The 17,192-nt window shown below is 35.5% G+C and overlaps 2 protein-coding genes across 2 annotated transcripts in view; one reads left to right on the forward strand and one right to left on the reverse strand.

Moving 5' to 3' along the window:
* LOC144440843 (DNA repair protein SWI5 homolog) overlaps positions 1 to 17,192 on the forward strand; it is a 68,790-nt gene that overhangs the window by 36,649 nt on the left and 14,949 nt on the right. The window lies entirely within an intron of this gene.
* Positions 1 to 17,192, reverse strand: part of LOC144440842 (uncharacterized) — a 49,798-nt gene that overhangs the window by 4,421 nt on the left and 28,185 nt on the right. The window contains exons 3-5 of the mRNA XM_078130263.1: positions 6,356 to 6,574; positions 3,541 to 3,626; positions 3,136 to 3,337 (exon numbers count right to left, since the gene is read on the reverse strand). Of these exons, the coding sequence (XP_077986389.1) occupies positions 3,136 to 3,337; positions 3,541 to 3,626; positions 6,356 to 6,574 (507 nt within the window). The remainder of the gene's footprint in view (positions 1 to 3,135; positions 3,338 to 3,540; positions 3,627 to 6,355; positions 6,575 to 17,192) is intronic.

Raw genomic sequence — 17,192 nt, forward strand, 5'->3', positions numbered from 1 at the left:
TTTGTGACAAATTACACAATGGAATCTCTGAAGCTCTGGCTGTATGAATGCTCTCAAAAAATAATGGTATGTGATTTTAATTTGCATGACAAAAGGTGTATTGTTAAGTAGATTTGGCCCTATTTCTTCTTCCATAAGGAAGAGATATATTAGTGGGTGGAAGTATGTGTGTGTCTGTGTCATTGTCTTCTCCAAAACGGCTGGCTCAATTCAAACAAAATTTTATACACATGTTCCGTAGGGTAATAGCAAGAACTAATTAGGTTTTGGTAAACATCCCATGAATGTTAATGAGCAATTTATGTAGTTAATGATTTTCGGTAATTAGGCTATATCTCAAGAATGCACGCATTAAATTCATTATAACTTAAAACATACATTTGCGATACCAAAGCGCACTTGTCCTGAAAATATTACTAATGTAGCTTTTAGTTTTAATAAGTTATTGGCATATTTTTGGTATGCCACAAAAAGAAAAAAAAATAGTTTCTGCTCAGGAAATGTTGTCTAAAGTGGTGCGACTTTATCCTTTCTTTTAAAAAAACCGACTCGCTCAATTCAAATGAAATTTATTGCATGTGTTCCATAGGTAGTGACAAGAAGTGATTATGTTTCGGTAAACATCCCATGCATATTAACGGGCAATTTACATAATTAATGGTTTTCAGTAATTAGGCTATATCTCAAGAATGTACTCTTCAAATTCAATATAATTTGATACATACATTTGCAATACCAAAGCGCACTTGTCCTGAAAATATTATTGATGTAGCTTTTAGTTTTAATAAGTTATTGGCATATTTTTGTAGGCCACTAAAAGGGAAAACATAGTTTCTCGTCAGGAAATGTTGTCTAAAGTGGTGTGATGATGCAATTTTTTTTTACATTCTCAACAAATGTTGATCAATCTACTTATCATTGCAGTTACTGTTCTTTTTATTTAGTACTTTACAGCAAGTGTGTATGTTGGGCATGTCATGGGCTAGTTCATGATTAGTTTTTCCGTTGTCTTCACTGGTGGCAATTAATGTAGGGAGAGTTACTTTTGTGTTTTGCCCTAACCCTAAATGCAAGAAGTGATTACTACCGTCTTCCATTACTTACTATGCTACCGTCTTCCATTACTTACTATGCTACCGTCTTCCATTACTTACTATGCTACCGTCTTCCATTACTTACTATGCTACCGTCTTCCATTACTTACTATGCTACCGTCTTCCATTACTTACTATACTACTGTCTTCCATTACTTACTATACTACCGTCTTCCATTACTTACTATACTACTGTCTTCCATTACTTACTATACTACCGTCTTCCATTACTTACTATACTACTGTCTTCCATTACTTACTATACTACTGTCTTTCATTACTTACTATACTACTGTCTTCCATTACTTACTATGCTACTGTCTTCCATTACTTACTATACTACTGTCTTCCATTACTTACTATACTACCGTCTTCCATTACTTACTATACTACTGTCTTCCATTACTTACTATACTACTGTCTTCCATTACTTACTATGCTACTGTCTTCCATTACTTACTATGCTACTGTCTTCCATTACTTACTATACTACCGTCTTCCATTACTTACTATACCACTGTCTTTCATTACTTACTATACTACTGTCTTCCATTACTTACTATACTACTGTCTTCCATTACTTACTATACTACTGTCTTCCATTACTTACTATACTGCTGTCTTCCATTACTTACTATGCTACTGTCTTCCATTACTTACTATGCTACTGTCTTCCATTACTTACTATACTACCGCCTTCCATTACTTCCTATACTACTGTCTTCCATTACTTACTATGCTACCGTCTTCCATTACTTACTATACTACTGTCTTCCATTACTTACTATGCTACCGTCTTCCATTACTTACTATACTACTGTCTTCCATTACTTACTATACTACCGTCTTCCATTACTTACTATACTACCGTCTTCCATTACTTACTATGCTACCATCTTCCATTACTTACCATGCTAGCATCTTCCATTACTTACTATACTACCGCCTTCCATTACTTACTATGCTACTGTCTTCCATTACTTACTATGCTACTGTCTTCCATTACTTACTATGCTACCGTCTTCCATTACTTACTATGCTAGCATCTTCCATTACTTACTATACTACCGTCTTCCATTACTTACTATACTACTGTCTTCCATTACTTGCTATACTACCGTCTTCCATTACTTACTATACTACTGTCTTCCATTACTTACTATGCTACCGTCTTCCATTACTTACTATGCTACTGTCTTCCATTACTTACTATGTTACCGTCTTCCATTACTTACTATACTACCGCCTTCCATTACTTACTATGCTACCGTCTTCCATTACTTACTATACTACTGTCTTCCATTACTTACTATGCTACCGTCTTCCATTACTTACTATACTACCGTCTTCCATTACTTACTATACTACCGTCTTCCATTACTTACTATACTACCGTCTTCCATTACTTACTATGCTACCATCTTCCATTACTTACCATGCTAGCGTCTTCCATTACTTACTATACTACTGTCTTCCATTACTTACCATGCTAGCGTCTTCCATTACTTGCTATACTTCCGTCTTCCATTACTTACTATACTACTGTCTTCCATTACTTAATATGCTACCATCTTCCATTACTTACCATGCTAGCGTCTTCCATTACTTACTATACTACTGTCTTCCATTACTTACTATACTACTGTCTTCCATTACTTACTATACTAACTGGCATGAACCGGTGCACTCTCTATGACATCATAATACCCCAAAGGGAGAACAATAGGCAGTATAACAGTAAATTCATGGCTGTTTGGGTCGCTGCAAGTCATCTGAACTTTTTTTTTCTCATGTATCGTGCAATTTTGAAGTTAGCTTTGCATGTACTGGCCAAGAGACATATTGGTATAAAGAACATTTTTCAAGGTTGTGGTATGGGGCATTTTGAATCACCTTTTAAAGTTTCAAGTGCTTTGTTTGGTTCACCTATTTTCACTGCTTATTTTCAGGGACTGTATTAACACTAAGTATATTACTTCTTGTACTGTATAGAAAGATTAATCATCAGAAACAACATTTAGTTTTCAAATGTGAAACTTACCTCTATCAGTGGCTCCTTGCATCCATTTCTGTACAGCTCTCTTGGCATCAGGTTGTAATGTTCTGTTCAGTGTTTTGTCTACATAGTCCCTATCAGCTGCCTTTAGGACAGTATCCACTACCTTCTTGTCAGCATCTGGTGCAGCCTGCATCCACTTCTCAGCAGCAGGCTGGGCTCTAGGTTTCAGTGAGCGTTGCATAGTCTGTGTGTACAAAATGACATGTATGGGAGAGTCACACACACTCAGTTGTACCAAGTGTTTGTCAATGAATGTTTTTTGCTACATATGAATTTCACTGAAAATAAATTTTTATTTATCTTAACTTTGACGTCAATCAGGAGTCCACATGCACAGGTGACTAACACCTATAAAATAGGCCTGTGGGTTTAGTGCATTTTACTTACAGTTTTCAGAAGGTCTGTCTCTGATCGTTTCCGTTCCAGCTTACGTCTTCCAATAGATGAATCTGATATAGAGGGAAGGGTTTTACCTGGGAAGGCAAATAAAGGAAAAATTACAGCAAAAAACTGAAGAGAATAATGAAAAATTTGTCAAATAAAGGAGGCATATATCAGTAGAGAACTAAGGATTACAGAATCTCATATTAGTGATATCCTATCAGTAGAGAACTAAGGATTACATATTCTCATATCAGTGATATCCTATCAGTAGAGAACTAAGGATTACAGATTCTCATATTAGTGATATCCTATCAGTAGGGAACTAAGGATTACAGATTCTCATATTAGTGATATCCTATCAGTAGAGAACTAAGGATTACAGATTCTCATATTAGTGATATCCTATCAGTAGAGAACTAAGGATTACAGATTCTCATATTAGTGATATCCTATCAGTAGAGAACTAAGGATTACAGATTCTCATATTAGTGATATCCTATCAGTAGGGAACTAAGGATTACAGATTCTCATATTAGTGATATCCTATCAGTAGGGAACTAAGGATTACAGATTCTCATATTAGTGATATCCTATCAGTAGAGAACTAAGGATTACAGATTCTCATATTAGTGATATCCTATCAGTAGGGAACTAAGGATTACAGATTCTCATATTAGTGATATCCTATCAGTAGGGAACTAAGGATTACAGATTCTCATATTAGTGATATCCTATCAGTAGAGAACTAAGGATTACAGATTCTCATGTTGGTGATATCCTATCAGTATGGAACTAAGGATTACATATTCTCATATTGGTGATATCCTATCAGTAGAGAACTAAGGATTACAGATTCTCATATTAGTGATATCCTATCAGTAGGGAACTAAGGATTACAGATTCTCATATTAGTGATATCCTATCAGTAGAGAACTAGGGATTACAGATTCTCATATTGGTGATATCCTATCAGTAGGGAACTAAGGATTACAGATTCTCATATTAGTGATATCCTATAAGTAGGGAACTAAAGATTACAGATTCTCATATTGGTGATATCCTATCAGTAGAGAACTAAGGATTACAGATTCTCATATTAGTGATATCCTATCAGTAGAGAACTAAAGATTACAGATTCTCATATTAGTGATATCCTATCAGTAGAGAACTAAAGATTACAGATTCTCATATCAGTGATATCCTATCAGTAGAGAACTAAAGATTACATATTCTCATATTGGTGATATCCTATCAGTAGGGAACTAAGGATTACAGATTCTCATATTGGTGATATCCTATCAGTAGGGAACTAAGGATTACAGATTCTCATATTGGTGATATCCTATCAGTAGAGAACTAAGGATTACAGATTCTCATATTAGTGATATCCTATCAGTAGAGAACTAAGGATTACAGATTCTCATATTGGTGATATCCTATCAGTAGAGAACTAAGGATTACAGATTCTCATATTAGTGATATCCTATCAGTAGAGAACTAAGGATTACAGATTCTCATATTAGTGATATCCTATCAGTATGGAACTAAGGATTACAGATTCTCATATCAGTGATATCCTATCAGTAGGGAACTAAGGATTACAGATTCTCATATTGGTGATATCCTATCAGTAGAGAACTAAGGATTACAGATTCTCATATTAGTGATATCCTATCAGTAGAGAACTAAGGATTACAGATTCTCATATTGGTGATATCCTATCAGTAGAGAACTAAGGATTACAGATTCTCATATTAGTGATATCCTATCAGTAGAGAACTAAGGATTACAGATTCTCATATTAGTGATATCCTATCAGTATGGAACTAAGGATTACAGATTCTCATATTAGTGATATCCTATCAGTAGAGAACTAAGGATTACAGATTCTCATATTAGTGATATCCTATCAGTAGGGAACTAAGGATTACAGATTCTCATATTGGTGATATCCTATCAGTAGAGAACTAAGGATTACAGATTCTCATATTAGTGATATCCTATCAGTAGGGAACTAAGGATTACAGATTCTCATATTAGTGATATCCTATCAGTAGAGAACTAGGGATTACAGATTCTCATATTAGTGATATCCTATCAGTAGAGAACTAAAGATTACAGATTCTCATATCAGTGATATCCTATCAGTAGGGAACTAAAGATTACAGATTCTCATATCAGTGATATCCTATCAGTAGGGAACTAAAGATTACAGATTCTCATATCAGTGATATCCTATCAGTAGGGAACTAAGGATTACAGATTCTCATATTAGTGATATCCTATCAGTAGAGAACTAGGGATTACAGATTCTCATATTAGTGATATCCTATCAGTAGGGAACTAAGGATTACAGATTCTCATATTGGTGATATCCTATCAGTAGGGAACTAAAGATTACAGATTCTCATATCAGTGATATCCTATCAGTAGGGAACTAAGGATTACAGATTCTCATATTAGTGATATCCTATCAGTAGAGAACTAAGGATTACAGATTCTCATATTAGTGATATCCTATCAGTAGAGAACTAAGGATTACAGATTCTCATATTAGTGATATCCTATCAGTAGAGAACTAAGGATTACAGATTCTCATATTAGTGATATCCTATCAGTAGGGAACTAAGGATTACAGATTCTCATATTAGTGATATCCTATCAGTAGAGAACTAAGGATTACAGATTCTCATATTAGTGATATCCTGTTTTTCCCAACTTTGACTTTTTTGTGTACAAACAGATACACTCATGATAGAAAAAGGAAAAGTTATTTTAGTGGATGACTTGAAAGAATTACCATATGATCATATCTTACCATTGCCATTGGCCGAGCCACGTACAGATCCTACAATACTAGCAGCAGACATGGGTGCATAGTCCTTACCACGGGATGGTGTAAACATGTGATATGGTGGACTGTAATGGGTTGTAGATGTCACACTATTCTTTGATGATTTCAGATGACCTTTCACCTTATCTGGACTATTAAACAGCTCACCAGTCTGTGTCAACACATCATTCTCTATATTCAGAGCTGTCAATCAAATGAAATATCAAAAGTGATGTACCTGTATCCTGGCAGTCAAATGAAATATCAATAGTGATGTACCTGTATCATGTCAATCAAATGAAATATCAAAAGTGATGTACCTGTATCCTGGCAGTCAAATGAAATAAATGTTAATTTCACTGAACTTGATCACCACTAATAGAAACTATTAAAGTATATAACTTCAGTATTTTATGAACATCAAAGGTAAACTGAAATTCAGTAGTACTAATAATGCCTTGTCACCACAAATATAGAAATGTATTGTTCATTTAAGTGAAAAAAAAGAGTTACCAACACATTCATTAAAAGACTGTAATATATACAAAAATGTTGTCAAATTAGTACTGATGGGATAACATTCTGTTTAAATAATAATATGCATTGTCATATTTCAGTTACCAAAGTTATGGCCATTTTATACATAAGCATTTCATGATGGTGACCCAGATCTGGCAATGTCAGGGCTAACATTTTTATCTGCAGGGTTGCTGATTGTATGAAGCAGTGAATAAATGGAGACATTCAGGAGCATCACAGTAGTGGTTAGGTATGTTTTGATTAGTGGTAGTTGTGTTAGGTATGTTTTGATTAGTGGTAGTTGTGTTAGGTATGTTTTGATTAGTGGTAGTTGTGTTAGGTATGTTTTGATTAGTGGTAGTTGTGTTAGGTATGTTTTGATTAGTGGTAGTTGTGTTAGGTATGTTTTGATTAGTGGTAGTTGTGTTAGGTATGTTTTGATTAGTGGTAGTTGTGTTAGGTATGTTTTGATTAGTGGTAGTTGTGTTAGGTATGTTTTGATTAGTGGTAGTTGTGTTAGGTATGTTTTGATTAGTGGTAGTTGTGTTAGGTATGTTTTGATTAGTGGTAGTTGTGTTAGGTATGTTTTGATTAGTGGTAGTTGTGTTAGGTATGTTTTGATTAGTGGTAGTTGTGTTAGGTATGTTTTGATTAGTGGTAGTTGTGTTAGGTATGTTTTGATTAGTGGTAGTTGTGTTAGGTATGTTTTGATTAGTGGTAGTTGTGTTAGGTATGTTTTGATTAGTGGTAGTTGTGTTAGGTATGTTTTGATTAGTGGTAGTTGTGTAGCGGAAACAAAACACAGCATACCAGAGGTAATGTCATGTCTACTGTCCTTCTGCTATAACACTCAACCACAGTACATGTATTCTGGCCCTCAAATTTTAGCCTCCAAACTGCCTGCCAACACCATCCCTAGTGGCCAAACTATATATGGAACCTTTTATATCTCTGATAACAGGAATGAGTTGTATTGGTTCAGTAGGTTCAATAGTGCTATAGGCATGGCAAAGTGTCTGTCTGTCTGTCTGTGTGGGTGTGTGTGTATTTGCATAAGTGGTTTGGAATAGATGGCGCAGCACTCTCCTGGTTTAAGTCATTACCTCCAGCATCGAACACAACATGTAACAGTAAACAATACAAAGTCTGCCTGCCATAGCTTAAACTTCAGAGTTCCACAGGGATCAGTTCTAGGTCCCATACTCTTTACCATGTATGTCGCACCCTTAGAGGATCTGATTTCACAACATAATCTAAACAGTATGATGTATGCTGATGACTCTCAACTTTACCAGATGATGAAACGATCACAACACATGAACACAGTCTCAAGCATTGAAGCATGCATTGCTGATTTACGAACTTGGTATGGATCAAACAAATTAAAGCTCAATGACAGTAAGACAGAGATAGCCCACTTCTCATCTCGTTTTAGTAAAACCAATCCTGTACCATGTATCACAATTGGGGGTGCACTTTCAACACATCATCCATACTCAGACTTTAGAATGACTTGCCATGTAAATAACATCTGCAGAGCAGCATCCCTAGCCATTTGAAAGATCAGCCAAATTTGGAAGTACCTCAACAACACCAGTACCGAGAGACTAATCCATGCATTTGTTACCTCTAGGCTGGATTATTGCAATTCCATCCTCTATGGATTACCAGACAAAGAGATCCACAAACTTCAATGGGTACAGAACACAGCTGTTGTCAAACTACGCAAATATGATCATGTCTCACCAGTATTACGTAATCTTCGTTGGTTACCTGTACGTCAACACATAGTGTACAAAATCTTGCTCATCACCTACAAGGCTGTCAACAAACTATCACCATCCTACATCACTGAACTGTTACCCGTTCACAGGCCAATGCGTGCTTTATGTTCCGGCACTCAGTTTACACTTACCATCCCGCGTGTTGCAACTACTACGTATGGAGATCGCGTCACAACTAAAGACATACTTGTTCACAAACATTTAGGACATGTAATTGTTGTACTGTTAACAGTAATCCTTAAGATTAGATTTTTAGTGAATTTGAAGATTTTTTTGCAAATTAATTCTTGTGCCATACATTATACTTGGCATTGTGATAGTTTTTATAAGTTGTTAGGTCCTTCTTTGTTTAAATTTTATCTTGGATATTAGGTTTTAACAGTTTTTAAGGTCTCTCTGTTTTATGTCGGACATTTTTACAGTTTAACCCTTCATGATGCTTTTTTCTTTTTTTAGTGCTGTAAAACACATTGAGGTTGTTGTGTAATGCGCTGATAAGAATGTATTTATTTATTATTGTTATTACCATGCCAAGGCATTGTATATCACATGGTATGCATGTGGCAATCAGATTGGTTGTAGTGTTGACGTTTAAAGCCATTGTGATCAATACTGCTTTTAAACCATGGCCTCTAGGTGGTGCGTCTACATGGTGTCGTAAACGAGGCTGTGGTTTACGACGATGCACACAGACAGACAGAGCCATTTTTCCATGCCTATACCACTACTGAACCCAAGAAGTTCAGTTATGCTAAAACCATTCATTATGCAAATGACTAATTACTGTTCATTGGATATTTACATAAATCTAATCAGTTCTTTTCATAACCATATGGAAGATGTGGTAAAAGTTTCATTAGAATTGATGAAGTAGTTGAGATACTGTAAACATAGATAGTTTTGCTACAAGAAAATTTTGTGATTTGAGTCTTCAGCTACTTCTCAAAAGCCCTGTCTCCATCTAAATTCTGAACCTGTTTCGATCCGAATTGAATTCACTTCTCATTTCCCCATCAGTGCCCTTAATTTGAAACAATTTTGTTGAACCATTTTGTAACCACCTGGGGGGAAGGGGGGGGGGGGGGGGGGTGGTTTCGATTTGGTTCAAAGTAAATAGGTTCGGAACCAGTTTAAGTTGTTGTAATTAGACACGAAACACCAACTTATAACCAATTCAATGCCCATTACCCACGGCTGCACACTTTAATTTTGACATCGAGGCATTCTGAAGTTACATACCTTGTATATTTGTTACTTTGTACGCCGACACCTTTATTTTGGAACTCAACTGAACTATTTATTTATAGTATAATAACTAGCGTGATTTAAATCAGATGGCATTGCCCGAGTGTTGCACAGCAAATGAATGACAATTAAAAAACAAAACTCAAATGCTACAAAAACCTTGTTAATTTTGGATTCATCAACACATAAAAAGAAGTCTTTTGCCAATCGCAAAATTTTTGAAATTGGTAGGTTCTTTCCCATTTGGTGGTTATTTTCACAACCAGAAATGATCGTATATTTGACAAACTCGCATTGATTAAGTTTAAGTCCATGACCTTAGCACAACTTTCTACATGTACTTGTTACATAACTAAAATTACTTACATGTGCCTACAATTTCTCGGGTTTATAACATCCGATATAGTCAAGGCAGGTTCGCTCTGTGGACACGTGGGAGAGATATAAACAACATTGTGCACGGTATGTCATGTTACTCTTGTTAAGTTAACAAAAAGCAAATCGTTGCATCATACTTGCCACATTTTGTAGGGCCGTTGCCCCAATTGATTTTGAAAGAATTTATTTGGAAAGGACATTATCAAAATCCACCAATTTGAAGGTTTTAAGCAAGGCCATGTTGCATGTCATGTTGGGGTAGGTCCTACATCGTGAAACATATATGAATGAAAATCCAGATATTACCAATGCGGTGTCACACATTTGAGGTGAACTCTCAAGTCTCAAAGATAGCGTGTTTCATGACAAACTTTATTTTGTCATTCACAAGTTGAACAATTAAATTTGTTTATTGATGTGAACATACTATTTTTCACATGATATTTGAAACATGCATGATACTTGAAATCCGTCTATGCTCCTTACCGTCATTGTGCAGTGTATATTACCTGAGTGCCAATGTAAATTTCGGAAACGTGCAAATAAAACCACAGAAATAACATGAACTTGATAAAGATTTATAAAAGCATGAGGACAGGTAAATATAATGTCCCGTTGAAAGCATGTTTTGCAGAGATAATAAAATGTTTAATTAATTTCTTTGCAAGTTGAGTTTGTATTTATCGATGACAATGTAAATGGTATATGAAATACATGTAATAAGCGTTGCAATCAGTGTGCGAAATTAACGCCGGTCCTTCGGCCCGAGACCAACAGATTTCCGTTCGGACCGACAGTTTTTCAGAATTACAACAACGTATCGGTCCTTATGACCAGTTGAAATTTGGAGTAAATAATAACATTTATTTAAAGATATATCCAATTTTACCTACATGAATCTGATCTTGTGTTACCTATTTTACTCTCGACATCATCTCGTTCAAGTCAGGCGACACAGAGCTAGCTCGCTACGTGTTGTTGTCAATGTTGATATCATGTCTACATATGACGTAGCATACAGCATTTACTTTATGAAATTATGTTAGCAAACACATGATTGGCCGAATTTCTCCAATTATTTGTGTCTTGACTAATCAGAACGTCTTAGACATTCAGACCCATTTTACGCATTCAGCGCATGCGTCTTTTCCCGCCATGATATAGTAATTGTAAGTTGTAAAGTTTACTGTTCTAAGTGTATGAAACTTTTAACGTGTTTGAGACAGTTCCACGTTGTATTTATGAAGTATGTGGCGATATTTAGAAGGCAGCAATGAACTTCCGAAGAAGAAGATGAATTTAAACAGACACTGTTTTTTAAAGGCTGGTATTAAAGCCGGTAAATGTTAGCGGGTTTCCAGATCAATTTACCGGAGTTCCCCATGTATGCCATGATCAAAACAAACTGACGGAAAACATATAAACTACTCTGAAAATGGCGTTTTAACTAATAAAGAAGGCAGGCACACTTCGTAAAATATCTTCAGTACGATTATAGTTTTTTTGTAAAACAGTAAAACAAAATGCGTAGTCTGATTGCTTTCAATTTGATTCATATGATAATGTATGTCCTGTCATGTTGTAATCAACGTATAAACTTAGAAATGTTGCATTTTTGTTGCCATTGTTGTATCTGGAAAATTACTGCATCATGCCAAACACGGGTACATATAGTGGATGACACATTATAGTACAGTTACCATATCACACTCCCACGTCAAAAAAACTTGCATTGTAAGACATGTTTAGCCATAGTTCTCTTCATCATGACAAACAGTCGAGTCAGAGACGATACTCAATACACCACTGTATGGTAGACGGGTAGGGCTTTATGGGGGGGGGGGGGCTTCAGTACATATTTGAAGGAAGACGAAACCGCTCCGTGTCACTTTTGTGGATGGAAATTGAAATAAAGTGAATACACAGTTTTCAAGAGGGATAGTTATGCGACAAAACTTTCTGCCATGATGAATTTGTGGGTCTACGTTCGCTAAGAGTTGGAAAGCTACATCAGCTGTTGCCACAGACGATGAATCTGACTTTGGATATGTGATTCAGAATTTAGTGAATCGTACAGAGAGGAAGGAGAAGACTGTGATCGCTTAGAGATTGCAGATATTGTATATTTAATGATTCATTCACCCATGCATATTATCTACAATCTATGGATATGTATTTCTATGGTGTAATGAATACATTCAGTCTCAGACCACTATAGTTTATAGGAACAGATTATGCGAGACTGAATATTCATAGTCTCTGGGTTCATAGTTACAAATGAAAATCTCTACTCATAGAGTCAAATATTTCTTGGTAGTGAATCAAAATTTACTTCCAAGTTATTTGTTGACTATCTGTGAGTGGAAATTTTATGAAATAATAGTGGATAGTGAACAATTCGTTTTACTCTCTTTTACTTTAGTATATCTAAAGATATGTTGTATCATATTAAAGTTCAAAATAATTTAATCTGTAAATGGAGGGTATATAAATATAGGTCGTGAACGTGAACTGCATTGAGTATGGACCAGCAGTTTTCCTTAAGGACCAGCAGTATTTGCTACATGTCGGTCCTTATGACCAGTAGTCATTTTCCCTTAAAGTGTACATGCAAAGGTACATACTTTTTTTCGTAATTATGTTTATTTTGCCATAAAAATAAAGGAAATCGGGTTTGTAATAGTACAATATAATTCTAACACGAGAAATTGCGCGAAAAATGAGGCACTCTTGGCTCAGCCACAGAGCACCTTCAGGTAAGTACCTCTCATTTGCATATGGATAGGACAGGATTTGGAACTTTATGACGTCACTTCGGGAACACAAACGCATTCGTCAGTGTATCTTTACATGCAAAGCCATTATGGTCGAACCAGAAGGTCAACTTCAAAACCCGTTTTCGCCAGAACCCGACGTTGAATATTGATCAGATTCCTCAAGCGTAGAGCAATACACTCCAGCATTAACATCTGATGGTGTGATTTAGCCAAATTCATTCGAACCGACCGCTAGCAGTAACGATAGTTCCTCTGGTAGTGAATGAGTATGTCCTAGTGAAGCCGTGTTGTTTACATAGTTATCAGCGTCCTTTGTTGACATAACTATTCAATGGGTGGAAAACAGCTCCTGCAGACAATGTAATCGAAACGAAAATTATGTAATATTTCCATACCCATCAAACATACAGAGAATGAGAATGGCTTCAAGAGTTCCCCATAATATTCTCTCAAGTTGTTCAAATGTAGCGTGTTGTAACAGTACATTCAATCTATGACCATTCAAAATCTTCGCGAAAGTAGACCCACAAATTCGTTAGAGCAGAACGTTTTGTTGGATAACCGTCCCTCTTGAAAGCTATGTGTACACGTACTTTATTTCATTTTTACTGCGTTCATTACCATCCACACAGTGACATGAAGTGGTTTCATCTTCTTTCAAAGCACGGCCCATGTTCACTGAAGCCGGCCGTACTGTGGTGTATTGTGTATTGTCTCCGACCATTTTTGTTTGAGTTTTTTATGGATAGACATGTCTTACGTTGTGGAAGTTATTTGACCTGGGAGCGTGAAGCTTAGTGCTGACTGTGCTTTGCTGTGTCCATCCACTTTTGACATGTGATTGGCATGACACGGTAATTGTTCATGTAGACAAAACAATGGAAACAAAAATAGCAACATTATAATGAGCGTTGCGTCTTTTTACTTTGATATGATTCCGACGATGTATGTGATGTATCACAATGAAAACGATCGACTCCCAGCAACATGGAAATCAAAACATACAATCGGACTACGCATTGTTTAAAAACAAATGCTATCGTAATGAAAATATTTTATGAAGCTAACTTGCTTTCTTGAAAACATCATTTCAAATTATTTTATTTGTCTTCCTTTTTTCGCTTTGATCATAGACCCTACACGTGTAGGGTCTATGCTTTGATCATGGCTACACCGGTGGCGTGGAGAACCCCGGCCCCGGTAACATTTACCGACTTTCACTGTATGGCGTCACTGTCCAGTTTTTACGTGATTTCAACTGCCTTCACCCATTATTACCTACTCAGTTATATCACTCGGAAATATGTGTAGGGTGATGTTTCACTGCGGGTGCTGCCGACAAAACACCAAGGAACCATTATTGTCGGAAGACTAAACTGGTACACGCAATATGTACAGTTACAGATAATACTATAATGCAAGCGTAATTAGTAATTCATAAGTAAACATTACACAAAGGCTTAGAAGGCTTTTGTAACACGTGGGACCTTGACACCTTTCGTGAGCTGGTTGCGGTGCCGAAGTTAGTCGAAGCACAGGGGATTAAGGGGGCAAGTATTTTTGCGACTTTCTTGCCAATGCGCGCAATATTTAGAGGTATGAATGCAATTTCATTTATTTTTATGGCAAAATAAACATAATTACGAAAAAAAGTATGTACCTTTGCATGTACACTTTAAGTTCACACACTGGTTGCAATAGTTCATATTGCCATTTCCTATTACAAACTAAAACAAAGGAATTACGTTTCTTGTATGTCAATTTTAAAGATGATATGACCCTCTAAGAGGTGGCAAAGGTGTGTCAAGTATTTATCAAAGTCAGTATATATTTGTCCACTGTTCTCAATCATTCCAAAGTTCAATCATATCTAGGCCATATCATATCGCTTGGCCCAAATCAATCATGGCATTGCTTCACCCACAGTATAGCAATCAACATGACCATGATTAAATCTTATTCATCTATCCAGATACCCTTCGTCAAGTGAGAAATAACTGTCAAGATCTTGCTTGACGGATAACTTTGACAACAAAGTTATTTCCCGCAAAACACTCCATGTTGAATTGCATTTCATCATAACAATGATCCACAATGCTTTGTGACTACGTCATCGAATCAAGTAAACAGGATCAAATTGATGTGTCAGGACAGTACACCAAAGTGATTTGATTCAAGTCCATTGCTAACCTTTTGGCATGGTATATAAACTGATATAAACTGAATTCAATTTGATTCGATTCAAAATCAATTCATATAAGGACAGGGCTAATGACTAAAATTTACTTACTGCCAGACTGGTACATTGTGTTCATGTACAAGAAGGCATTTTAGTCACTACTTATTTTTACTAATTACTAGACTGGTACATTGTGTTCATGTACAAGAAGGCATTTTAGTCACTACTTATTTTTACTAATTACCAGACTGGTACATTGTGTTCATGTACAAGAAGGCATTTTAGTCACTACTTATTTTTTACTAATTACCAGACTGGTACATTGTGTTCATGTACAAGAAGGCATTTTAGTCACTACTTATTTTAACTAATTACCAGACTGGTACATTGTGTTCATGTATAAGAAGGCATTTTAGTCACTACTTATTTTAACTAATTACCAGACTGGTACATTGTGTTCATGTATAAGAAGGCATTTTAGTCACTACTTATTTTAACTAATTACCAGACTGGTACATTGTGTTCATGTACAAGAAGGCATTTTAGTCACTACTTATTTTAACTAATTACCAGACTGGTACATTGTGTTCATGTATAAGAAGGCATTTTAGTCACTACTTATTTTAACTAATTACCAGACTGGTACATTGTGTTCATGTATTACAAAGCATTTTAGTCACTACTTATTTTAACTAATTACCAGACTGGTACATTGTGTTCATGTACAAGAAGGCATTTTAGTCACTACTTATTTTTTACTAATTACCAGACTGGTACATTGTGTTCATGTACAAGAAGGCATTTTAGTCACTACTTATTTTTACTAATTACCAGACTGGTACATTGTATTCATGTACAAGAAGGCATTTTAGTCACTATTTATTTTTACTAATTACCAGACTGGTACAATGTGTTCATGTACAAGAAGGCATTTTAGTCACTACTTATTTTTACTAATTACCAGACTGGTACATTGTGTTCATGTACAAGAAGGCATTTTAGTCACTACTTATTTTAACTAATTACCAGACTGGTACATTGTGTTCATGTACAAGAAGGCATTTTAGTCACTATTTATTTTAACTAATTACCAGACTGGTACATTGTGTTCATTTACAAGAAGGCATTTTAGTCACTATTTATTTTAACTAATTACCAGACTGGTACATTGTGTTCATTTACAAGGCATTTTAGTCACTATTTATTTTAACTAATTACCAGACTGGTACATTGTGTTCATGTACAAGAAGGCATTTTAGTCACTACTTATTTTAACTAATTACCAGACTGGTACATTGTGTTCATGTACAAGAAGGCATTTTAGTCACTACTTATTTTTACTAATTACCAGACTGGTACAATGTGTTCATGTACAAGAAGGCATTTTAGTCACTACTTATTTTAACTAATTACCAGACTGGTACATTGTGTTCATGTACAAGAAGGCATTTTAGTCACTACTTATTTTAACTAATTACCAGACTGGTACATTGTGTTCATGTACAAGAAGGCATTTTAGTCACTACTTATTTTTACTAATTACTAGACTGGTACATTGTGTTCATGTACAAGAAGGCATTTTAGTCACTACTTATTTTTACTAATTACCAGACTGGTACATTGTGTTCATGTACAAGAAGGCATTTTAGTCACTACTTATTTTTACTAATTACCAGACTGGTACATTGTGTTCATGTATAAGAAGGCATTTTAGTCACTACTTATTTTTACTAATTACTAGACTGGTACATTGTGTTCATGTAGAAGAAGGCATTTTAGTCACTATTTATTTTAACTAATTACCAGACTGGTACATTGTGTTCATGTAGAAGAAGGCATTTTAGTCACTATTTATTTTATACTAATTACCAGACTGGTACATTGTGTTCATGTACAAGAAGGCATTTTAGTCACTACTTATTTTTACTAATTACTAGACT

The sequence above is a fragment of the Glandiceps talaboti genome, chromosome 10, assembly GCF_964340395.1.
Source record: "Glandiceps talaboti chromosome 10, keGlaTala1.1, whole genome shotgun sequence".
NCBI classification, from domain to species: Eukaryota; Metazoa; Hemichordata; class Enteropneusta; family Spengelidae; genus Glandiceps; species Glandiceps talaboti.